At 40.7% G+C, this 26,263-nt stretch overlaps 1 protein-coding gene and 2 long non-coding RNA genes across 4 annotated transcripts in view; 2 read left to right on the plus strand and 1 right to left on the minus strand.

The window, feature by feature from the left end:
- The window catches only part of LOC139362303 (uncharacterized), a 41,672-nt gene that overhangs the window by 15,243 nt on the left and 166 nt on the right, over window positions 1-26,263 (plus strand). The window contains exons 1-4 of one of the 2 annotated variants that reach the window (XR_011620909.1): window positions 7,911-9,406; window positions 9,507-9,692; window positions 11,344-11,554; window positions 19,457-25,996. This is a non-coding gene — a long non-coding RNA (uncharacterized lncRNA). Of the gene's footprint in view, window positions 1-7,910; window positions 9,407-9,506; window positions 9,693-11,343; window positions 11,555-19,456; window positions 25,997-26,263 lie in introns of those variants that run through there. The other variant, XR_011620910.1, reaches the window with a different exon arrangement.
- LOC139362163 (small ribosomal subunit protein eS12-like) lies at window positions 2,556-3,067 on the plus strand. The gene has a single exon (XM_071092651.1). It carries the CDS (start codon window positions 2,625-2,627, stop codon window positions 3,021-3,023), a length of 399 nt encoding a protein of 132 aa, XP_070948752.1. The 5' UTR covers window positions 2,556-2,624; the 3' UTR covers window positions 3,024-3,067.
- The window catches only part of LOC139362304 (uncharacterized), a 31,914-nt gene continuing 23,423 nt past the window's right edge, over window positions 17,773-26,263 (minus strand). Inside the window, exons 3-4 of the long non-coding RNA XR_011620911.1 lie at window positions 22,290-22,363; window positions 17,773-18,056 (exon numbers count right to left, since the gene is read on the minus strand). This is a non-coding gene — a long non-coding RNA (uncharacterized lncRNA). The remainder of the gene's footprint in view (window positions 18,057-22,289; window positions 22,364-26,263) is intronic.

Consider the following 26,263-nt stretch of genomic DNA (forward strand, 5'->3'; position numbering starts at 1 on the left):
CTTGGGTTCTATCTTCCCTGAGCACTGTTACATTTGCAAATGCTCTCCTTGTTGCCTTTACACACGGATAAAAATTTGACCAAATAAAAATATTCCAGGTCACGGTTCTTTTCCTGTTTTAGCTATTTCCCTAGTGTTCTCTGGCACTGGGAGGTGATAGGGAGGAATTTGCAGCCCCCTTAATATTTTTCCCCTTTTGCTTTTTCTGTTGGATGGCCAAAGAACTCTTTATCTTAGAGGCTGACTAGCTTAATCACTATATGGCTCAATGTTGTTCATTCTGCATCAATTGTGCCTAGGATACAGTTTCATCTTTCAAGTGTGTATTAGTCTGTTCTTGCATTGCTATAAAGAACTATCTGAGACTAGGTAATTTATAATTTGTAAAGAAAAGAGGTTTCATTGGCTCACGGTTCTGCAGGCTGTACAGGAAGCATGGCTGGGGCAGCCTCAGGAAACTTACAATCATGGCAGAAGGCAAAGGGGAAGCAGGTACCTCTTACAAGGCCAGAGCAGGAGAAAGAGAGAGGGAAGGTGCTACACACTTTTAAACAACCAAATCTCATGAGAACTCTATCACTTCTCATGAGAACAGCACTAGGGGATGGTGCTAAACCATTAGAAACCTCCTCTGTGATCCAATCACCTCCCACCAGGCCCCACCTCCAGCATTGGAGATTACATTTCAATATGAGATTTGGGCGGGGACACAGATCCAAACCATATCAAAGTGGTGATTCAGTCCTGCCATCGCTTCAGGAAAAGTTTCCTGTATTATGTGTTTCAATATGTTTACTGTTTTATTTGTTGGATTCTTAAAATGAATATCAAATACTCTTATACTGAATTGTCTTTGAGCTTCTTAATTAGTAGTTAATTCTTTTTTCCCCTGTATTTGCTGTGATCCCAAGTGCTGTAATTAATATGATTTTTAGTTGTGTCTACTATCTCTTTTTCTAAGTTACTCAGAATTTTATTTTGTTCCTTTAGTTGTTTGGTATCCTGTTCCATCTCATTTTGTTGTTTTATCATCTTATGTTGATCTTTTGTTTTATTTAACTTGTGTTCTCATTAAGTTCTTATATAGCACAATGCACTTACAAGGAATCTTTTTGCTGTTTTGGTTTTGGGTTCCTCCCAGACAGGATTTTTCGTATGTTTTTAACATACATTATTTTCTTAGAATATTTTATTGAGATTGTGTGATTTATTTTCATCTTACTTATGTCTAATATGGACAATTCTGAGTGACTGTGTATCGCTTCGATGGAATACCGTGTGGGTGAATTTCCCTTGTCATCCCCCTGCCTTATATAGACCCTTTATCTTCCCCACCCTGACTCCCTTTTCAAGTGTCCATCTGGCAGCATTTAGTACATTCACATTGTTGTGTGACCATCACCTCTATTCAGTTCCAAAGTGTTTTCATCAACCAAGAGAAAGCCCTGTACCCACTGAGTAGTCACTCCCCATTCCCTGCCTCCCCACCAACCTGCTTTCCATTTCTATTGGGTCTTATTTTCAATCCTCTTCTCTGTAGCCTGAAAAGGTGGGCATAAACAAGAATAGTTCAGCTGGGCCTGAGTACAGTCCTCGCTTACAGCCCAGTTCCACTCCTTTTTGAGATGAATCTAACTTTTTACTGGTGCCCAATTGATCTAGCTGAGCGTACAGTCCACGCCTCTAGGTCTCAGCTTGTTCCTGCAGCTCAACATATTGACCTGATAGCCCTTCCTGCCTCCAACAAATCCCCCAGGGTCAATCACGGAGAGCTCTTTTCTCAAGGACTTCTCCTGGAATTTTCCCAGAATTCTTTACTCACTCCTTCAATGTGTTTCTCTTGAAGCTGGAGAGCATTGGTGAGAGTCATCTGGGTTCCATTAACTGGCCTTCCTTCCTCTAAAGGGCTTGGCTTTGGGGAAAGGGAGGGAAGGGGGCTGTGAGGTCAGGAGCCCTGTTCAGCTTCAACAGCATCTTCTGTTTCTTTTTGCGGCTGCTACTTCTTGACACTTACGGCATAAAGTCGTTCCTCCTTCCTTGTTTGTTTGGTGCTGGGGAATCAATCAATTAATCTCTCACTCATGCTACTTTCTGAGCATTTTATTAGATGGTAGGGAAAAGAGATTCTATGATACTACTACATTTTGTCATCCTTGTTCGGATTTTTGAAACAGAAGAAATTTTCTGCCCAGTTTGCTTTATTTCTTAAAAGTGGGGTAAAATTCACATAGTAGTCATCATTTTAACCATTTTCAAGTGTCCATCTGGCAGCATTTAGTACATTCACATTGTTGTGTGACCATCACCTCTATCTAGTTCCAAAGTGGTTTCATCAACCGAGAGAAAGCCCTGTACCTCACTGAGCAGTCACTCCCCATTCCCTGCCTCCCCACCAATCTGCTTCCCATTTCTATTGATTTGACTATTCTGGCTATTTCATACAAATGGAACCATGCAGTATGTGACCTTTTTTTTTTTGGTCTAGCTTCTTCTGTTTAGCATAATGTTTTCAAGGTTGTCAATATTGTAGCATGTCTCAAAACTTCATTCCTTCTGTGGCCCAGTCGCGCGGAGGCGGAGGCTTGGGTGCGTTCAAGATTCCGCTTCACCCGTAACCCACCGCCATGGCCGAGGAAGGCATTGCTGCTGGAGGTGTAATGGACGTTAATACTGCTTTACAAGAGGTGCTGAAGACCGCCCTCATCCACGATGGCCTAGCACGTGGAATTCGCGAAGCTGCCAAAGCCTTAGACAAGCGCCAGGCCCATCTTTGTGTGCTTGCATCCAACTGTGATGAGCCTATGTATGTCAAGTTGGTGGAGGCCCTTTGTGCTGAACATCAGATCAACCTAATTAAGGTTGATGACAACAAGAAACTAGGAGAATGGGTAGGCCTCTGTAAAATTGACAGAGAGGGGAAACCCCATAAAGTGGTTGGTTGCAGTTGTGTAGTAGTTAAGGACTATGGAAAGGAGTCTCAGGCCAAGGATGTTATCGAAGAGTACTTCAAATGCAAGAAATGAATAAATAAATCTTTGGCTCACAAAAAAAAAAAAAAAAAAAAAAACTAATTATATGAATATAACACATTTTGTTTATTTAGACATCCACTGATGGACATTTGTATTGTTTTCATCTCTTGGTTATTTTGAACAGTGCTGCTATAAACATGCGTGTACAACTTTTTGTTTGAATACTTGTTTTCAGTTCTTTTGGATATATACCCAGGAGTGGAATTAGTGGGTATACAAAATTGCATGTGGTAATTCTCTGTTTAACTTTTTGAGAAACTACCAAGTATTTTTCCATGGCATTGGCACCATTTTACATTTCTACCAGTAATGTACAAGGGATCCAATTTCTCTACATCTTTGTCAGCATTTGTTATTTTCCTTTATTATTATATTATATTATTATATATAATAAATATTATATTATTATATTATATTATTATTATATTATCCAGCACACTTTTTAATAATTTTGTTTTTAATATTATTAGACTAAGATCCTGGTAAGGATTTATCAAACCTTGATCCCCTATTTACCTCAGTATTTCCCATATTGGTCCCTTGGTTAGCCTAAGCAAAGCCATTTGTCATGCCTTGCACAGACATTTGTTGACTAAATCACTAAATATTTATTGAGTACCTACTGCATGCCAGATTCTGACTAGACACTGGGAATAAGGAGTGAGGGATGCAGGCTCACCTTCAAGTTGCTCATTAGAGAACAGAAAAGACAGACATTTATTAGTTTCCTGTCACTGCCATAACAAATTACCACAAACCTAGTGACTTCAAACAACACAAATGTATTATCTTGAAGTTCTCTAGATTAGAAGTCCAACACAGGTCTCAAGGGGCTAAAAATCAGCATGTCGGCAGGGCTGTTTTCCTTTCCAGACACCTTGGGAAAGAATCTGTTTCCCTGGCTTTTCCGGCTTCCAGAGTTTGCCTACTTCCCTCGACTCATGGGCCCTTTCTTCACCTGCAAAGTCAGCATGTCTTTTTCAAAGTCATGTCTCTTTCCCTTACCACAGCTAAGGAAAGTTCTCCCCTTTCCAGGATTCATGTGATTAGGTTAAGACTATCTGGAAAATCTGGGATACTCTCCCCTTTTAAAGGCCTTTAAAAATCCCTTTTGCTGGATTCCCTATTCAATAAATAGTGTTGGGAAAACTGGCTAGCCATATGCAGAAAACTGAAACTGGACTCCTTCCTTATACCTTACACAAAAATTAACCCAAGATGGATTAAAGACTTAAATGTAAGACCTAAAACCGTAAAAACCCTAGAAGGAAAACCTAGGCAATACCATTCAGGACATAGGCATGGGCAAAGACTTCATGACTAAAACACCAAAAGCAATGGCAACAAAAGCCAACATTGACAAATGAGATCTAATTAAACTAACAAGCTTGTGCACAGTAAAAGAAACTATCATCAGAGTGAACAGGCAGCCTACAGAATGGGAGAAAATTTTTGCAATCTATCCATCTGACAAAGGACTAATATCCAGAATCTACAAAGAACTTAAACAAATTTACAAGAAAAAAAACAACCCCATCAAAAAGCGGGCAAAGGATATGAACAGACACTTCTCAAAGGAAGACATTTATGTGGCCAACAAACACATGGAAAACAAGCTCATCATCACTGGTCATTAGATAAATGCAAATCAAAACCACAATGAGATACCATCTTACACCAGTTAGAATGGTGATCATTAAAAAGTCAGGAAACAACAGATGCTAGAGAGGATGTGTAGAAATAGGAAGACTTTTACACTGTTGGTGGGAGTGTAAATTAGCTCAACCATTGTGGAAGACAGTGTGGCAATTCCTTAAGAATCTAGAACCAGAAATACCATTTGACCCAGCAATTCCAGTACTGAGTATATAACCAAAGGATTATAAATCATCCTACTATAAAGAAACATACACAAGTATGTTTATTGCAGCTCTGTTCACAATAGCAAAGACTTGGAACCAACCCAAATGCCCATCAGCAAATGTGGCACATATACACCATGGAATACTATGCAGCCGTAAAAAAGGATGAGTTCATGTCCTTTGCAGGGACATGGATACAGCTGGAAACCACCATTCTCAGCAAACTAGCACAGGAACAGAAAACCAAATACCGCATATTCTCACTCATAAGTGGGAGTTGAACAATGAGAACACATGGACACAGGAAAGGGAATATCACACACTGGGGCCTGTTATGGGGTGGGAGGATAGGGGAGGGATAGCATTAGAAGAAATATCTAATGCAGATGATGGGTTGATGGGTGCAGCAAACCACCATGACATGTGTATACCCATGTAACAAACCTGCACATTCTGCACATGTATCCCAGATCTTAAAGTATAGCTTTAAAAAAAAGTCCCTTTTGCCATGTATGCTAATACATTCTGGAGTTTGTTTCAGAATATTCTATGACAGGTTCCAGCAATTAGGGACTAGGGTGTGTACATCCTTGTGGGGCATTATTCTGCCTACCATAGACATGTAAGCAAATATTAACAATAAAAACAGCTGACATTTATTAAAAGATTACTGTATGCCTGATGCCCCTCTAAAAGTTTTTCCTGAATTAACTCATTTAGTCCCTACAATATTTCTATGAAATAGAAACTATTACTACTTGGATTCATAACTGAGGAGGACACTGAAGTACAAAGAGGTAAAATGACTTGTGTGAGGCCCCACAACTGGTCGATAGCAGACCGAGAATTTTAACCCAGCAATCTAGCTCCAGAGCCTGTGCAACTGAAAAGAGGTCCTCTACCTAATAACCCTTGTCCCACAGGGTGGAGTCTTTCCTAATCAGGCTCCCGCCTTAGGTCCCGGCTGGCCCGCCCACTCCCTCAGCTGTGGCTGTGCACCAGTGAGGGAGGTGGTCCCATGAGCTAGGCTCCAGAGCCCAGCTAGGCTTGGGGCTCCCACCAAGGACAGCCAGGAGCCCTTAAATGTTTGTGAATTCTGACATATTTGTTGTCTTTATGTCTAGCCATTGATTGAGAAAATACATACTGGCAAAAAGGCACATTAAATGTTGACACTCATTTATTAATGTATCTCCCATTGATCAGCATATTCATACTTTTAAAATAAGACAAGATAGGTCTACAATCTCTTATCCACAATCTCAAACTTTGCAAAGCACTGAAAACAGGATTTTTTTTTTGGTAACTTTGTCACAGACTAATTTTTTGGGACAAAACCTGACCTGAACTAACATGAAGCTATTTATAGTCTTTCTTTATCCCATTAGTAGTGAACATTCCCGTATTTAACTGCAGAACTAGTCATGTGTTGGATTATAGGGTACTGCTCAGACTCTGCTGGGAATGTTATTAATATATGGTATATATAATATATGGTGTGTGTGTGTGTGTATATATGTGTGTGTGTGTATATATATATATATATCCTATTACCTTTCTAAAACTTGAACTGTCTGACTTCCAAAACACATTTGGTCCCCAAGGTTTGAAATAAATACTTGTGGACCTGTAGGAGGTATATGAGTAAGATGTGTTATTTGTTTAGTCTATAATCAGTGCTTAGTGTACACATGAATCCATTGACACCTTGCAGTAAGTTCCCTCATGGGCACAACAAGCTTCCTGGCCTACTTTGCAGTTTTACCTAGGGTCTTTTGTCCTAATTTAAAATGCCTGACTACCTAATCCAGGAACTACCTCATCTCCTAAAGGCTAGTTTCCCTCTATTTAAAATAAATACTATATGACTCCAATGCATTTAAAGGAAACATTTCAATATAAGAAGAAGCTACCATGCTGCAACTACAGAGTAACATAGAATGGCTTATAATCACCACGTGGAATTATAGAGAAGAGTGGATCTTGGAATGGCTTGTAATCACCATGTGGAATTACAGAGAAGAATGGATCATGGAATGGCTTATAATCACCGTATGGAATTACAGAGAAGAGTGGGTCACTGCAGATTATTTGTTACAGCATGCCTTAAACAGTGACAAAGAGTCGAATTCCCTTGCATGGAAGGCTCTGATCCTACAGAACTCTGATCCTATGGAGCATGGCAGAGAGAAGGAGCACTGGATGCTGGATTCTAATTCTGCTTCTGTCATCTCATGCTGAGTAATTGGTTCAGGGGTTGCTTTGCCATTCTGGGCCTCTATTTCTTCACTTATGAAAGGAAAGGAAATGGGTTTGATTAACTCTGCAATGCCAGATCCTGTGATTCTAAGGAGCACCCTGTGGAGGGCAGATATGCATTCAGGAGCACAAATTCTAATAGCATTCCAGACCCTCATTTTTAACCCAAGTCAGCTGCCTGTAGAATGAAATGTATGTTTTACATAAAGTTTAAAATTTGTACCAACTAATACATATTCATTTATATGCATGTTATAACTCATAAATAACCAACGGAATCAACAGTTTATCAAATGTTTATCTGAGGTCAGTGAGTGGACAACTCCTTGCTTTTTCTGGGACTGTTGTTGAGAAGTCATCCCAGCTCAGAGTTGCCCCCAGTGACGAGCTCATTAATTCAGTACTTGTTATGCATTGAACACTATGCTTGAGAGAGGAGAAGGAGCAGAGGTTTTGCATTTATTGGCTTGGGGTACTGAGTAGCTATGTAGATATTACAGAATAATAGTAGCTGCTGTCCCCCTAGGTCTGATAATGATGGAAGGAGTTGTTGATTGGCATGTAAGTTGATTCCCACCCCTTTTTGATGTATCACAAATAATTAAGCTATAATATTGACGGTAAGGGGCAGGGGATTATTCTGGAATCAGGTTTTGTTTGTTTTTAAATCAGAATACTGATTTTAAACTGACCATCTGAATATAGAAAAGCATCTCATTATAATTTCCTCTACCTAAAGCAGTGGGCTTCACTCAGGGGTGGCAGCACTAACCATCAGACCCAATTGGTTATGCACCTGGCAGCAAGCTTAGGGCCTCTCAGCAAGCTGGGGGTGGCTGGGTTGTGGCCTCCTTGGCACTATCTGTGCCTGCCTAGAATGAGCAGAGGACATCAGCTGCCCCAGAACATGATTCATGGACAACACCAGCGCCCTCTGCACCCGCTCCACAGCTGCAGAGGGACAATTGGGCACTAGTTTCAGCCACATCTGGCCAACAGACCTCCCTGTGAGATTTGCCCATTCAGAGAAGCAGATGGCAGGTGAGACAGGCTGAGTTTTGAGGCACATGGCTCTCTTGGCTCTGAACCTTATGATGGCTGGCAAATGGGGACCTGGATGTGCTTTGGGGAGTGAGAACCTACTGAGCGGAAGAGTTGCCTGCCATGGCCCTTGCTGGGAGCCCTGGCTGCTGCCTCACCTACTCTCATCTTTCCCACGTTCCGATTTCCCAGGTAGATGGACAGCACTGCTGGTTCCTGGTACTAGACTTTTCTTGCTAAAATCCATTCCTGGGATCTGTGCTAGAATTACCCATGAAGGTCAGGGATTCAGTGGATTTGAGAAACTGACACAGGGTACATCTGAAGCTTGCTGGTATGTTTGTTGAGAAACGCTTTCAGTCCTCACTTCTAGGGCCTGGTTCCTTTCTGCTCCTTGGGGACCAGGAAGAGGCAGCTCTCTGGTCTACGATGTAAAGCTCCACTGTAGGTCTGATTAATCCTCTACCTCTTACTATCACCCAAGACTGTTAACTTCCCTCTCTCTTCTTTTTTTCCCCTTATTTCGGGTCCCCCTCCGCCCTCAGATACCCATGATTCTCTTTTCATTCTCTTCTTTTTCTGCCCCACGGGTGAGGCTTTTGCTGGAGGACTCAGTCACTTCCTGGGAGGTTTGGGTGATTTGAGATGTTCTTCATCTGAGGAAGATTTACATTTGAAAAGAGACCCAGGAAGAAGGGCACCACTTACCTCTGAGGAATAAACCAAAATCAGTGACATTTCAGTCTCCAGAGACGGGCCAAAGAGAAATTACTTTCAGATTGGAGCTGCCATACCTTAAATCAAACCACAGAGACAGATCCTCCTTCTCTGCACATAAGCCTGTACTGGTTCATCTGCAAAGTGGGCTTGAAAAACTGGGAATGAAGCCCAGGCTCTTTACGCTCTGAGGCTGAACCTGGATTGCAGTGACTGGTGGAGGGCTTGGAGGGCAGGTGTCCTTGTGGGACCTTTGCCCCCTTTTCTTTCCCAGACATTCTCCACCACTGGTTCCCTCTGAGAGGAGTGTAGGAGTATGTTTGCCTTCTGCCCTGGCCACTGCAAACCTGGCTCCTTGCTCATATCGGGCTGCAGTGCGGAGAGGGAGTGACACAGGGATGCTGCGCAGGAGGCTGTGGCAGGAGAAAGAAAGACGATGGAAATGGTGATCAATAAACTCCACTCATCCCCTACCCTTGCCCACCGGCCCAGATGGTAAGTGGATAATCAAAGATAAACCCAAAAGGAGGAGGGGGTCTCCTGAGCTGCTTTTAAAGCTGAATCTGCCCCCTCCCCTTCCTCCCTTGTAACATAGACCCCCTCTAGGAGATCCGCTTTGACTGGAGAGGGAACCGTCGGCAATCCCGGGAGGCAGTGCGGCCACGCGGAACTCTCTGAACATGGCCGCATGCAGAGCAAGGAGGAGGACCTGAGGCCATCTGCCTTATCCTCCAGAAGCCCACTTGCTGTGTCTGTACCCAGCTTGTTACAGAAACGGCAGGTCATTTTCCTCACCCAGCATCCCACTGGGGCTGGAGCTGGAGGAGGAGCTGAGGGGAAGGGGCAGGCCTTCCCACAGGCTGTCAGGAGCAAAGCGCTGACTTCCTCGGGGTGGTTTTGGTGGTTTGTTTTCTACATGATTCTTCCCCCTCTATCAGCCATTCTGTTTGTTAAAGGGAGTTACTTTCTGGGCTGGATTTATTGGCTATATCTAGAATCTATTTTCTCCAAAGGTGTTATGGCAGATTCCCACTCTTACATTCTATCCTGGGGTGTAAAGAGATCTGAAACGGTCAAGGAAATGGAAGAAATTTAAAACCTAAGAGAAAACTAAGCGGAATGACACAGGACAGCCAGGTTCTCCCTGAGTCAGATCATTCCCGCTACTGGTGCCGCTCCTTGGCAGAGAGAAGGATTTCTCAAATCCATTCCCCTCACAATCCTGCAGAAAACCTGACGAGCGAGGGTCTCTTATGGGTTAAAAAAGTGTTTTATTTTAATCTTCTCCATTTCCTTAATGTAACACATTCAGCCCATTTGTGGGAAATCCCAGCCATATATGTATCCAAGAGGCAAAGTCTAGATTTGTGGGATCCCACTCATTTATGCAGTAAACACTTTTATATTTGGCCCTGGAGATATGACGTGATGACGTGATGATGGATTGGATATGAGGGATTTTTGTTCAGTCATCCCCATCGAATTGTAAACATCCCAAAAGTAGCCAAAAACAAACAAACAGAAAAAAAAGCAAAACAAAACCCCTTCAAATCTGTCCATTTCTGTCTGTCTTTACTGATATCATCTCCGTCAAAGCCACCATTATCTCTTATTTGAACTACAATATGGCCTCCTGTTGTACATTAGTTAGTACATACAAATCTTTCCACGGACTTCCATGGCATCTAAAATGAAATCTGAGCTCCCTGACATGACTCCTGTTTGGGCCCTTGTTTTTTTCTATTGTCCTCTCATGTGACTAGTTGTGTTCCAGTTTCCTGGAAGACAATTTTTCCACAGACAGGGAATGGGGAGGATGGTTTAGTGATGATTCAAGCATATTACATTTATTGTGCACATTATTTCTATTATTATTACATGGTAATAGATATAATATTACATTTGTAATAGAAATAATTGTACAATTTGCCATAATGTAGAATCAGTGGGAACCTGAACTTGTTTTCCTACAACTAGACAGTCCCATCTGGGGGTGATGGGAGATAGTGACAGATCATCAGGCATTAGATTCTCATAAGGAGTGTGCAACCTAGATCCCTCGCATGTGCAGTTCACAATAGGATTCATGCTCCTATGAAAATCTAATGCCACCACCAATCTGACAGGAGGCAGAGCTCAGGCAGTAATGCGAGCAATGGGGAGTGGCTATAAATACAGATAAAGCTTCGCTCGTTTGCCCGCTGCTCACCTACTGCTGTGCAGCCTGGTTCCTAACAGGCCATGGACCAGTACTAGTCCATGGGGTTGGGTTCCCCTGCCCTATTGCAGTGGTTTTCTTCTTTTGTTCTCAAATATCCTCTAATAGAATTTTGAAAAACTAATGTATCCCTTATCTTAGTTCACTCTGTGCTGCTGTAACAGAATACCCTAGACTGGGTAATTTATGGGAACAGAAATGTATTCTCTCACAGCTCTAGAGGCTGGGAAGCCCGAGATCAAGGCACTAACATCTGATGAGTAGAAGGATGAATGTTGTGTCCTCACATGGCAGAAGAGTGAAAGAGAGCAAACGCTTCCCAAAAGCTTTTTTTATAGAAGCCATAATCTATCTATGAAGTCAGAGCCCTCAGGACCTGAACATCTCCCAAAAGGCAACACCTCCCAACACTGCTGCACTGAGGAGTAAGTTTCCAACACATGAATTGTGGGGGCACATTCAGACCATAACACCCTGCAGCACATTTATAACTTAGTATTTAAATTCTTCATTTAGAAGTTCAAATATTTGCAAAGGATGTAATTTTTTGTATTATTACTTTAAATGCTGACTTAAAAAATCACATCACTCTTACATTTATCTAATTGAACTAAAATACTATTTTGGTGCCCATCATTCTTTAAAGCATATAGATGTGATCTTCCCTTACAGTTCCAAGTTTTACATCATTCTTATTTCTCTTTGAACTCGTATTTTTATTATATTTTCCCCACAGAATTTTATACTAGTATAAACTTCTTGGCAATAAAATATCAATATGTTATAAATCTTGATAAGTAATTGTTAAGAGGCAAATTTTTTCCATGATACAGCTTGCAATGAGATAAATGAGGCTTCTTTTTTAATTATTGATGAATCTATGGATTAACATTACTTTTTGCTAGAATAAGACAGTTTCAGAAACAATTTTACTTCTACTTACTGTGTTTTAAAATATAATTGCTGAGATACTTTCCTCACATAAATATAGATATTTATATATTTATGGAAGGTATGTATAGAAGGCAAATACGCATGTTTTAGAGATACTACTCAATTCTTTAAACTCTTTCTGATTTTCATTCCACAAATAACAAAGTTATTCTTTCATCATAAATTATTTTAATGTCTGAGAGCTGACAACTCCATTAAATCCTCCTTTAATGTTATTGAAAGCAAAGAATTGAAACCCACCCAACTAATCAAAGAATTTGGTACCCACTTACTAGAATCATCTGCTTTCTTAAATGCTGAGACATACACTTGAAAGTTTCTACCAAAATTTATCAAATTACTATCTTTTTTTAAAACTGTATAATTCCATTTACATAAATAACAAAAAAGAAGAGAGAACTAATCCGTACTGGTACTGATGAGGATGGTGGTTCACCTTGGAGGGTGGGTAGTGATTAGAAGGTATCACCAGAAAGGCTTCAGAATTGTTGACCTTGTTCTGTTTTCTGACCTGGGTATTGTTACACAGGTGTGTTCAGGTTGTGGGAATTCATTGCGCTGTATGCTTGCAATCCGTGCACTTTTTAAAGCTTTTATTTCAAGTTCAGAAGTACATGTGCAGGTCTGTTACATAGGTAAACGTGTGTCATGGCAGTTTGTTGTACAGATTATTTTGTCACCCAGGTGTTAAGCCCAGTACCCATTAGTTATTTTTTTCAATCCTCTCCCTCTTCCTACCCTCTACCCTCTGATAAGCCTCAGTGTGTTCTCACTTATGAGACATAGTACGTTCCCCTCTTTGTGTCCATGTGGTCCCATCATTTAGCTCCCACTTATAAGTGAGAACATGGGGTATTTGGTTTTCTGTTCCTGCATTAGTTTGCTATGGATAATGGCCTCCAGCTCATTCATGTCCCTGCAAAGGACATGATCTCATTCTCTTTTATGATTGCATAGTATTCTGTGGTGTATATGTACCGCAGTTTCTTTATCCAGTCTATCATTGATGGAATCTATCATTAGGTTGATTCCAGGATTTTGCTATTGTTAACAGTGCTGCAATGAACACACGTGTGCATGAGTCTTTATAATAGAACGATTTGTATTCATTTGGGTATATACCCAGTAATGGGATTGCTGGGTCAAATGGTATTTCTGTCTTTAGGTCTTTCAGGAATCTCCACACTGACTTCCACAATGGTTCAACTAATTTACTTTCCCACCAACAGTGTATAAGCATTCCTTTTTCTCCACAACCTCACCAGCACCTGTTATTTTTTGACTTTTTCATAATAGTCATTCTCACTGGTGTGAGATGGTATCTCATTGTCATTTTGACTTCCATTTCTCTAATGATCAGTGACATTGAGCTTTTATTCATATGATCGTTTGCCACATGTATGAAATGACTGTCATTTGTACAGTCTAGTCATTCACTGAGGGGTACCTTGTTTCACCTGATACACACTCAAAGGATTGGGAAAACCAAATTATTGCTTATTTCACTAGGCCTTTTCTAATATTTATATTTCTTATTAAATGCCTTAATTATCACATGTTTTAAATATTTTTAATTCAACTTACGAGATACACGTTTACCTCATTGATTAATGGAAAATGTCTGCCATATAAAAGGTCCTCATTGTCAAACCAGTCGGCCAAATCAGGCTTACTTTTTGTCACACATATCTGGCTTCATTTATTAACCCAAATAAATGTGTTGAGACATACCTCTGTAACAGTCACCTCTACAGATAGACAGGTAACACTCCCAGCCTTACCATTGAAAAACATCCTGCCCCCGTTATTCCTTTTCGGAGTCACAGGGATCTCCCTCAGCAGGAAATGTTTCTTCAGCAATATGTGGATTATGGAAAATTCAAGGTCTTTTTGAAAAAAATAGTGTACTCTATGCAGCCATAAAAAAAGGAATGAGATTATGTGCTTTACAGGGGCATGGATGGAACTGGAGGCCATTACCCTTAGCAAACTAATGCAGGAACAGAAAACCAAACACTGCCTGTTCTCACTTATAAGTGGGAGCTAATGATGAGAACACATGGACACAAAGAGGGGAACAACAGACACTGGGGCTTTTCACAGGAGGAGGCAGAGGATCAGAAAAAAATAACTAATGGGTACTAGGCTTAGTACCTGGGTGATGAAATAATCTGTACAACAAGCCCCTATGACATGAGTTAACCCATGTAACAAACCTGTACGTGTCCCTGAACTTAAAAGTTAAAAAAAAAAAAAAAAAAAAGAGGCCCGGCTGAGGCGGACAGATCACGTGAGCCCTGGAGTTAGAGACCAGTCTGGGCAACATGGAGAAACCCCATCTCTACAAAAAATACAAAATTTAGCCAGGCATGGTGGTGCACACCTGTAATCCCAGCTACTCAGGAGGCTGAGGTGGGAGAATTACTTGAGCCTGAGAGATTGAGGCTGCTGTGAGCTGAGATCGCGCCACTGCACTCCAGCCTGAGCAACAGAGTAAGACCCTGTCAAAACAAACAAACAAACAAAGAGTAGTGTATTTCTACTTGTCCCTTTGTTTGGAGTCACAGACTTTTTGACATCCTGGGCATGTACTGTGGTATGCTTTGAGATAGGTGAGAGACACTTGCTTTTCTCTAGTGAAGTAGAAGGGAGACTATTAAAGGGAATATGGAAGAGAGAAACAGTCTTGTTTTCAGGTCACCTCTACTCAGTTTAGAAGGAGTACATATGAAAGTTGATGAACTGGAAATAGAGTCCCTTAAATCTAAGCACGCCTGTGTATCTCTTGGAAAGTCTTCATGGACCTCCAGATTTGAAGCCCAGGGCCCTGTTGCTTTCCACAGTGGTCTACCTTGGGCTGCAGACTGAGCCAAAATCCTCCCCTACAATAGATCCAGACAGCTTGGGATGGTGAGGAACCACCAAAGGTTGCCCCCATCCATCCTGCTCTGGACCTGCCTTTCTTCTCACCATGTCCAGAACACGAGCAGTGGCCACAGGAGGGGGACCGCTGTGGGACCAGTTACTGCTGGATACTCTGGGTTTAGGAGCAGTCCTTCTGTTCACTGAGATGGCTCCATCTTCTTGGAATGGGTAAAATGGGGAAAGTGCTGACCTCCTGGCATCTGTATTTTCAGCTCAATATCAACCCAAGGGACTTGCTAATTTTACATTCAATGACTAAGTCAAAATGAGTCAAAGCAGTTGGTTTCAGTAAATGAAAACTTTACCCAGAAACTAAGTCAAAGTAGGATACAAAATAGAAATGAGATTTTTCATTTATTTATCCATTGGCTTGTTAACACTACAGTTTCAATATGCCAGACATTTTGCATAATTATACTTAATCCTCTCAATAACCCTGCAAGGAAGCTATTACTGCTTCTGTTTTATAGCTGAGGAAACAGAGGCTCAGTGAGGATGGGTATCTTGCCCTGTGTCTCATGGCTAGCCAAGGGCAGGCTCAGACCCAAAGCCTTGCAGGCTCCACCAGGCTCTGCTTCCCCTGCATCCTTTGCCCACCATGGCCACCACACACAGGAAATGCAGATGCATCAATAATAAGCAGTTCATGCATCTTTCTTTTTGGCGTTCTATGCCAATTATTTAGACTTATGAGTCATGTCCCAATTAACTATAGAAATTGAATAGCATGGAGAAATTCAAATTGCATGTAATCCCCAAATCTCATTTTGGCCAACAATCTCAGCTTCCTATTCCATAAGGACTTTTAAAAGAGTTTCTAACAAGTGACAGTATTTGACAGATTCTGTTTTCACCACCTTTCTTTTCCATCCCTACCTTGGGTAGAGAGTAGCTTGCAGAAGGGATATTTGAAAGTTAAACAGCAGGAAGAAAGAGAGAGGAGACTCCAAGGATTTAAATTACATCTGTATAAGATGTAAGATGGCTACTGTGATGTTAGTCCTCACTTTGTTAACTTTAGGTTAGCACCAATTTTAAATTGTCTCCTTAGTTAAAAATGTATAATCAAATGCATTGATGGGCAGGGCACAGTGGCTTATGCCTGTAATCCCAGCACTTTGGGAGGCCGAGGTGGGCGGATCATGAGGTCAAGAGATTGAGACTATCCTGGCCAACATGGTGAAACCCCATCTCTAATAAAAGCCTATAGTCCCAGCTACTTAGGAGGCTGAGGCAGGAGAATCGCTTGAACCTGGGAGGTGGAGGTTTCAATGAGCTGAGATCGTGCCACTGCACTCCTGCCTGGCAACAGAGCGAGACCCCATCTCAAAAAAAAAAAATGCATTGATGATAGCCGTGAGGCCTAAATCAAACTGCTGAGCATTAACTGAGTTCCAGTTCACAGACAGAGACTGCAGCAGACACCTCTGGTACCCACCTTCTCCCTCTCCATCATTCCCCCTCAATCCACCTCTGACTTTAGCTGTAGCTGCAGCAGACAGCCCCAAGTAAATGCCAGACTCACCTTGTTCTGTCATTGTCCATCTCAAATCAAGGTCTCATGAGCCTTTCTGCAAGCCAGTAATGAGCAAGATTCTCTGATGCCAGGGAGTACTCTGTCCACACAAGTGCATAGCCCCAAAGTCGGGGGCTGCTATATGCTAACGCCCCTGGGGCAACACGCAACCAATAGGAAGGGTGTCAGTGCAGAAATGCACCAAACTTCCATACTTCAGAGGGACAATTCTGGGATGTATTTGTATACTTTTCTGTGTCCTGGTATAATGAAGACCCTGTTGCCCATAGTGTGACCTCAATAACACACTCATATATTTTCCTCCTTCCCTGTCTTAATCTGTTTTCTCACTCCTTCTGAGACCACCTACCAGATAAACAATCTGCTTCCAAGACCCTTAAACTTTGTTTTTGAAAGAATCCAAACTAAGACCTGGAATTACCAGATATTATATACAAATGGGCCATTCTCCATGGATGCAGCTAAACAAGACAAAAATTAAATAGCAATGCAGATCATTCCAATAAGGCAGTAATTCCTGATTCACAAGTGGGTAAGTCATCAGAGAGAGGGACACGTGCCCCAAGGGATGTGTATAAGAGTCTTTAAGGGGCCTTTTCAAACCATACTCTGAAAATTCCAGTTTATCTTTGTGGGGGGTTGCAGAATTCCCTCCCTCTGAAAGAATCACGGCCTCACCAAGTCACTGTCTTGTCACTAATGCTGATGAAATGTGTTGTGTGGGGCACAAAAAGAAGGTTGCTGCAATGACAGCTTTTTAAAGACATCATTTTTTAGATGCAATTTGGTGCTTTACTCAATAGTCTTAGCTATTTTTAATTGTGGTTTAATTTAACTCTGCCCTTTTTGTCCCCATGCTTGGCTTGTTGGAGCTAAATAAAGAGAAAGCTAAGCTTTTCTTTCCAGCATTTGTGTTGCACTTGAAAAGTCCTTATCACTCCTCCAGGCCCCCTCTTGCTTTCTAAATGAATCAGAAGATACACGTGTCATAGAGTTGCATCTCTGCTCTGACAGCATAAGACTCATGACCTGTTTTTCCATTTTGTCTTTTAAAGAAAAGCAAAACTCTCTTTTCCCAGCAACTTTCTAGTAAGAGTTTGCCAACTAAGTGTAACCTGGAATTTGCATATAATTCCTTTAGCAACACTCTGGATCCCTGTGAAATTTACAACTACACAAGAGAGTTCCACATACGGAAAAAACAAACAAACAAACAAACTTGCAGAGAATACTATCTTTACTTAGAGTAAAACACTGGACACAACAAATTTAAATAAGGCCTTTTGGCATATAGATTTAAACTGGCTTTACGGTAGCTATACATTTCTAAGCATTTTAGTTGCAAGCTCGTGGTTACAGAGAATGCTTAAGCCAGGAATAGTAAAACCCGACACACATGGATGGTCCACTGCAGACAATATTAGTTGATCAAAGCACCTTTTCTCACTGAATCTGAATGCGGTGTCTGTATTCTTCTCAACACAGCAGTCTGGTTGATCAACGTTCTTAAACTACTGGAAAAAACTCAGAGAAGAGAAATATAAAATAATATTAAGGCTACAACCATGAAGAAAACAAAGTCTTTGCCCATGTGGAGCTAGTTTCCAGTGGGAGAAACACAAAATAAATTGATAAACACATGCATATTTAATATTTGGAGCAGAGTTATCGAATGACATTCTTGTTCTCTGTTTCTCTCCCAAATTAACAGAATAATGATTTTTATCAGGGCACATGGCCTCCCAGCTAAAAGACCACATTTTCCAGCTTCTCCCGTAGCTACGCATGGCATAGAAATAAATTCTGATTAATGAGATGTAAGCAGATATACTTTGTAAAAGTATAACCTTTTGGAACTTCCTCCGGCAAGTTTTTTCTAAAAAAAAAAAAGTGGCAAACTCTTCTTTTTTTCCATCCTGCTGCTGGGAAACTGGATTTTATGGCTAGAGTGACCCAGCAGTTGCCTTGAACATAGAAGATGAGCACCACATTCTATACTCTCTGAGAATCTGGAAGAATCTTTAGTTCTCAATAACCGTGGAGGCGCTCTACTGGCCCGGGGCTGTCCAACTCCATGCACTTTTTTTATTAAGAAATAAAAGTATTTCTACCTTATTTAAGCTACTACTTTTCAAGTTTCTGTTATAACTTAACCTAATTTTAATGAATAATTTAAAAATATGTATACATACCATGCATCATATTGAACTAGACACATAAGGGTGAAATATATGTCCAAGAGTGAATATCAATTGATTATAGAAGAGAAGCAGGCTTCAGTGTTTCAAGTGGAACAAACAATTGTAGATTTAGATTTTGAAATTTGGCAGGAGTAAAAGCACATCTTTTCTTTTGTGTTTTTGTCAATTTTTTGTGGTTGTAGATTGTATTTATGGGTAGCGTCATTTCTGAAAGTTGCAGTGTTTGCACTGAGTAAATTAATGAATGGTTAAGCTGCTATATTAAATTGAGGTATTGTTTTATGTTTTAAAACAGTTTACAGAGCTATAAATTTCCCATTTGCATTGGGTAGTCCAAGGAAACATGTTTCATCTGCATTCTAGCCCTCTTTGTCTTCTTTCATCAAAGCATCAGCACCATTGAAATGCCAGTGCTGCAATCCTATTCTCTTGTTTTTAAAGCACCAAAGACAACCTGATTTGCATATTAGTTGGCATAAATTTGAATATTAATTTCAATAGGCATTGTCTCTAAATCCAGAAAATAAACACAGCCTGATGCAATTATCCAGATAACTGGTATTTAGGGCTCATGAGTGCCTAAAAGTTTTAAACCTTCTACATTTATACTCAGATTATTCTTACAGATATTCACACAAACTCACTCGCACAGTGGTCAAATTACAGGTTGTGAACTTTATAATGAACTTATTCTCTTCATTTATTTCCAGGTTTCCAGATGTCAAAGTTTCTGGTTTGGAAGATCTGATGATCCAATTTCAGGAATATATTGGTCAGAACCACTTTTTTTTAAAGCTACAAATGACAAAAAAACTAACTTAAACCTGCTTTAAGCTAAACTGAATTTATTGGCTCGCTCGACTCGAAAGTCTCAGGGTTGTCTGCCTTCGGGCACAACCGGTCTCAGGTGCTCAAATGATTTCTCTCTCTCTACCTTTCTGCTCTGCCTGGCTCCTCTGGCTTCATTCTCAAGCAGATTTTCTCTACATATGGTAGCTAAGATATCCCTGCCAGTCCCAGTCCCAAGCCTATATTTTTCCTGCACCTTAGGATTTCAGAAGAATAAAGACACTCTTCTCTAGATCGATTTCCCAGGAGAAAAACAAATTGTTTCTAGCCAACCTCAATCAAGTGCCCAGCCTATATGACTGACAGCCTTGCCAGAATCACATGCAGTGAGGAATTGTTCCCAAAAGGAAACAATGGGAGTGGTCAAAAAATAAAAAATAAGTAATGAAGGAAAGCATAGTCAGTCATTCATTGGCTTTTACTGAAATTAGAATGAGATCAACTTTTCACTGGGCTAGAAAATCTGTGTCCCTTCTTAGTAAGTTCAGGCTTCTACTAGTGGGAAAACCACTAGGGAAATGGTGTATATCAGTGCTTCTCAAATCTTCATGTGCAAACAAATCACCTGGAGTTTCGGAAAATGTGTATTTCTGATTCAGTAAGTTTGAGGTAGGGCTCAAGATTCTGTAGGTAGCGTAAGTTTCCAGGTCATGCTGATTCTTCTGGTTCATGGGCCACACTTTGAGTGGCAAAGGTGGACCTTGATCACTACTGAAATTCTGTCTGACCCCAAGAGCACAGCTCCCTGGCTTCCTTTCTTCAGAATCGTTTCACCATCTTCAGTTTGCCAGAGCCCATGGATAAACCTGTCTTTACTGCCACCATCTGAGAGTTAACGTGGCTAAGGTCCCTGCCTTTTTTAACCTCCTGGAGCAGTTTTACTGGCTTCTGCTTTGGGTATAAAAGAATCCCTAGTGGGCAAGGCCTTCTCTGTGACTGGCACCTGTTGAAGCTGATACACTCTGCTGAGCAGTTAGGCCTCGTGGCTGTTTGACAGCCTTTCAGTTTGTATTCTCCTAAATTATGGAGAGTTTAGAAAAACTGTACTACTGATAGTGCTACTTTCTGGACATACAAAATTACTTTTTGCATAATTCACACCAAATTCATAAGTCTTCCTCAGCATCTGGATGTTCCTGCTCATTTAGCATGCAGGTGTATAAAAGATGTATAAGACCTTCACTGGGATGCTCTCCAGACATAATACCCATCAGCCGCATCCTGAACAACGAGGATTTCATCTAGGCTTTCACACAGGGACATGAGAACGTGAACAAGTGGAACAAAGCATTATTTGGTTGAACGTTACACTTCTGTGCCTCCCTCGCTGCTTTTTTACAAGCAAAACCTGACTTCCTTCCCCACCAACACCCCACAACTGAGCCCACATCCAACTTTCTGCTTGTTATCTCTGTGAAGGAGCAAAGGGTGAAGAAACCACCTAGTAGGACTGAGGAAAATCACATCATGTACTTTTCTCCAACATCTTCAATAGGCGAGTGACAATGAACTTCAAGGATGGTCTTAATGGGGGAAGAGAATTCTCGAATGCTACATGTGGAAGCAGAGAGGCAATCCTACCCTGACCTGGGAGATCTCAGGAGTTTTTGGGTAGACTGTATGTAGAAGAGTGTATGTAAATTTTATTTGGAGAAACCATCTCCTTCTTCTCTGTTTTTCTCCCTCTCTGAGTCACTGCCCAAGAAGCAGCCATGCTGAGGAAGAAAGCGGGACATGTGGAGTTTGGGCACCACCAGCCAACTCCCTCACCGCACCGCACTCCCAGCCCTCTAGTTAAGAGCTGCACGCACCATCCTCTCGCAAATATCTGTCCCGGAGTCATAGCTCACTACACAGTGCCTAAGAAGACGAAAATGTCAGGCTAGTCAAGTGCTTGATTGCAGCCACTTGCTTGAGGTACAGGATTCAATTTCCTTTATGCAAAATAAGCCATTCTTGGGAATCAAAAATTCATACCACATTTTGTGTAAATCTGATGGGAAATTTTGTCTGGGGAAATTCTTGCAACTTAAGATATGTAAATTCACTATTTGATTGTAATGCCAACCCATGATCCAGTGCTACTACCCTGCCTCTTATAAGATGAGAGGCTATAAACACCAGTATATTAAAAATGTATTCACCAAAGTAAAATTAGTGCTCAGCAGACTCTTAGTTTTCTAGAATTTTATTTCTCAGATGGATTAGTATAATTTTTAGTGGTACGTATTGCCAGCCTATAATAAATATGTAAGCCCATCAAAACCTGATAGAAAACTCCATTAGATAATACACTGGGAACTGGGGATTAATTCTATACTAGCCCCAGGGGATGCCCCTTTTGACCTAATAGAATGTTTCCAATTCTAATTTATCTGGTTCTGTGAAATCAATTTTTCTACAAACTATAACCAGTACATGAGTGTTTTGCAAAAACTAATCATATTGGCATAATAAGCATGTCAAGTTACGGTGAAATGGACATTCTGTTGTTCTTTTATTGAAACTAATGGGCTAGCATTAGAAGGAATAAAATACCGGAAATGATAACAGTTTATGGCTTTGTTTTTTTAGCTTTTTAAATTTGATGGTATAGCATATTGGCTCTCAATCTCCCTTTATGAGTATTTGAGTTTGACCCTGTTAAAAATGACGAAGAAATTGCTAGGAAAAAACATTTTCTCACTATCTTACCCTCAGCAGTGCAGTCAAGAAATAGCCATGCTATGGCATCTTCATCTGCGAGGTTCATATGTCAGCAGCTGCTGCTGGGAAGGTTCAATGAGGGAAGAGAGTTACGAGGATAAGTCTCCTGCTTTGTAATGTTGACAAATTAGCCGATCTCAGCTCTTCGTCTCAAAAATACTTCTACCCAAGGAGAATCAGATGAAATTGAAGTTGGTCATGCCAACCCAGGATGACCTTGAAGGAAATAGATCTCTCTGTTTACCAGGCAAAAGAGATTACAGTGGACTCATCAATCAGGAGGCCACCAGTGTCATAGATTTACCTTACTCATTTGAACTTCCCAGGCATTGGAAGCTAAATCCTGATTGTTAATTATGATTGTTGTCATTATTTAATGGGATTCGGAAGCCTCTCCCAAAACGGATGGGCTTTCATGTTTGATACTTTCACAATTGTGGCTGCTAAATAATTTGGGGATTATATATTTAGTTTGACTCCCCCATGAGCCTATAAGTTCTATGAAGGTAGAATTACATTTGGCATTTCTAACCATACAGCTCCAGTTGCTAGCAAGGTGCTCAGTAAGCAGAGGGTCCAGTTTGTTCAACAACAGTTTTCACATGTTGTCCTGACATCATGATTAAAATATACAGTCACTCTCTCAGTAAGTATGTGTTAGATGGATGAATGGATGAGCCAACACTTGGAATGCTTGGAAATGACACTGGGCTTTTATCAAAAGAAACTAGCTTGAGTCGTAGCTCTGCCCCGTATCAGTTATATGACTTGGACAAGTGACTTAAGCTCTTTTCTTCACAGTGAAATAAGAAAAAGAAAAATATGATGTCTGCCACATTGTAATTTCTCAATAAATATTTATTTTCTTCTTTTTTTTTTTTTTCTTGTTTTTTTGAAACGGAGTCTCGCTCTGTTGCCCAGGCTGGAGTGCAATGGCACAATCTTGGCTCACTGCAAGATCCGCCTCCCAGGTTCATGCCATTCTCCTGCCTCAGCCTCCTGAGTAGCTGGTACTACAGGCGCCCACAACCACGCTTGGCTAATTTTTTGTATATTTTAGTAGAGACGGGGTTTCACCGTGTTAACCAGCATGGTCTCGATCTCCTGACCTCATGATCCGCCCGTCTCGACCGCCTAAAGTGTTGGGATTACAGGCGTGAGCCACCACGCCCAGCTATTTTCTTCTTTAATTAAGGCAGCACTATCCAATACAGGAATATTTCATTGTATTGCACTTCCCTTTATTGCATGTTGCAGATATTGCTCTTTTTTTAAAACAAATTGTATGTTTATGGCAACGCCACGTCAAGCATCTTTCAAGCATTTTTCCAGCAACGTGTACTCTCCTCATGTCTCTGTGTCACATTTTAGTAATTCTCATAATATTTCAAACTTTTTCATTATTATTCAATTGGTTATAATGATCTATGATCAGCCTTTGATGTTACTATTGTAATTGTCTTGGGGTGCCATGAAACATGCTCATATAAGATGGTAAAAATTCATAAATGTGTGGCTCTGACTGCTCCAACTGACTATTTCCCATCTCACTCCCTCGCCTCAGGCCTCTCTATTCCCTGAGACACAACAATATTGAAATTAGGTCAATTAACAACCCTACAACAGCCTCTAAGTGTTCAAGTGAAAAGAACAGTTGCATGTCTCTCACCTCAAATCAAAATCTAGAAATGATTAAGTTTAGGGAGGAAGACATATTGAAAGCTGAGACAGGCCAAAACTAGGCCTTTTGTGCCAAACAGTTAGCCAAGTTGTGAATGCAAAGGAAATTAAAAGTGCTACTCCAGTGAATACATGAATGATAAGAAGGTGAAATAGCCTCATTGCCAATATGGAGAAAGTTTCAGTGGTCTGGAGAGAAGAGCAAACCTTACAACATTCTTTTGAGCCAAAGCCTAATCCAGATCAAGGCCCTAACTCTCTTTGACTCTATGAAGGCTGAGAGAGGTTAGGAAGCTGCAGAAGAAAAATGGGAAGCTAGCAGAGGTTGGTTCATGAGGTTTAAGAAAAGAAACTGTCTCTATAACATAAAAGTACAAGGTGAAGCAGCAAGTGCTGATATACAAGCTACAGCAAGTTATCCAGAAGATCTAGGTAAGATAATTGATGAAGGTGGCTACACTAAATAACAGATCTTCAGTGTAGAGGAAGTAGCCTTTTACTGCAAGAAGATGTCATCTAGGACTTTCCTAGCTAGAGAGGAGAAATCAATGTATTATTTCAAAGCTTCAAAGGACAGGTTGACTCTCTTGTTAGGGGCTAATGCAGCTGGTGACTTGAAGTAGAACAGTGCTCACTTACCATTCTGAAAGTCCTAGGGCCCTTAAGAATTATGCTAAATCTACTCTGCCTGTGCTCTCTCAAAAGAACAACACAAGAGCATGTCTATTTACACCAAGGTTTATTGAATATTTTAAGCAACTGTTGAGACCTACTGCTCAGAAAAAATATATATATCTTTCAAAATATTGCTGCTCATTGACAATGTAACTCATCAACCAAGAGCTCTGATGGAGATGTAAAAGGAGGTTTATGTTGTTTTCATGCCTGCTAACACGACATCCATTCTACAGCCCATGGATCAAGAAGTAATTTTCACTTTCAAGTCTTATTATTTAAGAAATATATTTCATAAGGCTGCAGCTACCACAGACAGTTATTCCTCTGATGGATCTGGGCAAAGTAAATTAAAAGCCTTTGGAAAAGATTCACCATTGTAGATGTCTTTAAAAACATTCATGATTCACGGGAGGAGGTCAACATACCAACGTTAAGAGGAGTTGGGAAAAGTTGATTCCAACTCTCATGGATGACTTTGAGGGGTTCAAGACGTCAGTGGAGGAAGCAACTGCAGATGCAATGGAAATAGCAAGAGAACTAGATTTAGAAGTGGAACCTGAAGATGCAACTGAATTGTTGCAATCTCATAATAAAACTGGAACAAATGAGGAGGTGCTTCTTCAGGATGAGCAAAGAAAGTGAAGATGCTCTAAGCATTGCTGAAATGACAACAGAAGATTTAGAATATTACATAAACTGGATTGATAAAGCAGTGACAAAGTTTGAGAGGATTGACTCCAATTTTGTAAGAATTTCTACAGTGGGTAAAATGCTATCAAACAGCATTGCATGCTATACAGAAATCTTTCCTGAATGAAAGAGTCAATCAATGCAGCAAACTTACTTGTTGTCTTAATTTAAGAAACTACCACAGCCACCCAAACCTTCAGCAACCACCACCCTAGTCAGTCAGCAGCTGCCAACATCGAGGCAAGACCCTCCATCAGCAAAAACAGACGATCATTAACATATTTGAGCAATAAAGTATTTTTAATTAAGGTACATACATTTCGTATATACACTGGAAAGCAAAAAATTTGTGTGACTCATTTTATTGTGATCTTTGCCTTATTACAGTGGTTTGGAACCAAATCCACAGTATCTTCAAGGTGTATCTGTACAATTTGCTGCAATGACAAAAATATTCAGTGTCTGAACTGTACAGTATGGCAGCCAACAGCCACACATGGATATTGAGCACTTGAAATGGGACTATTGCCAACCGAGAAACTGAATTATTTTTTGTTTTATATCGTTTTAATTAACCTAAATTTAAATAGTCACATGTTGCTTAGTGGCTACTATTTCAGACAGCATAGGTCTAAGGGACTCCATAGGTTTTATTTTTTTTTGTTGTTGTTGTTTTTTTGTTTTTTTTGTTTTGTTTTTTTTTTTTTTTGAGACGGAGTCTCGCTCTGTCGCCCAGGCTGGAGTGCAGTGGCCGGATCTCAGCTTACTGCAAGCTCCGCCTCCTGGGTTCACGCCATTCTCCTGCCTCAGCCTCCCGAGTAGCTGGGACTGCAGGCGCCCGCCACTGCGCCCGGCTAGTTTTTTGTATTTTTTTTAGTAGAGACGGGGTTTCACCGTGTTAGCCAGGATGGTCT

Source organism: Macaca nemestrina, chromosome 3, assembly GCF_043159975.1.
Source record: "Macaca nemestrina isolate mMacNem1 chromosome 3, mMacNem.hap1, whole genome shotgun sequence".
Classification (NCBI taxonomy): Eukaryota; Metazoa; Chordata; class Mammalia; order Primates; family Cercopithecidae; genus Macaca; species Macaca nemestrina.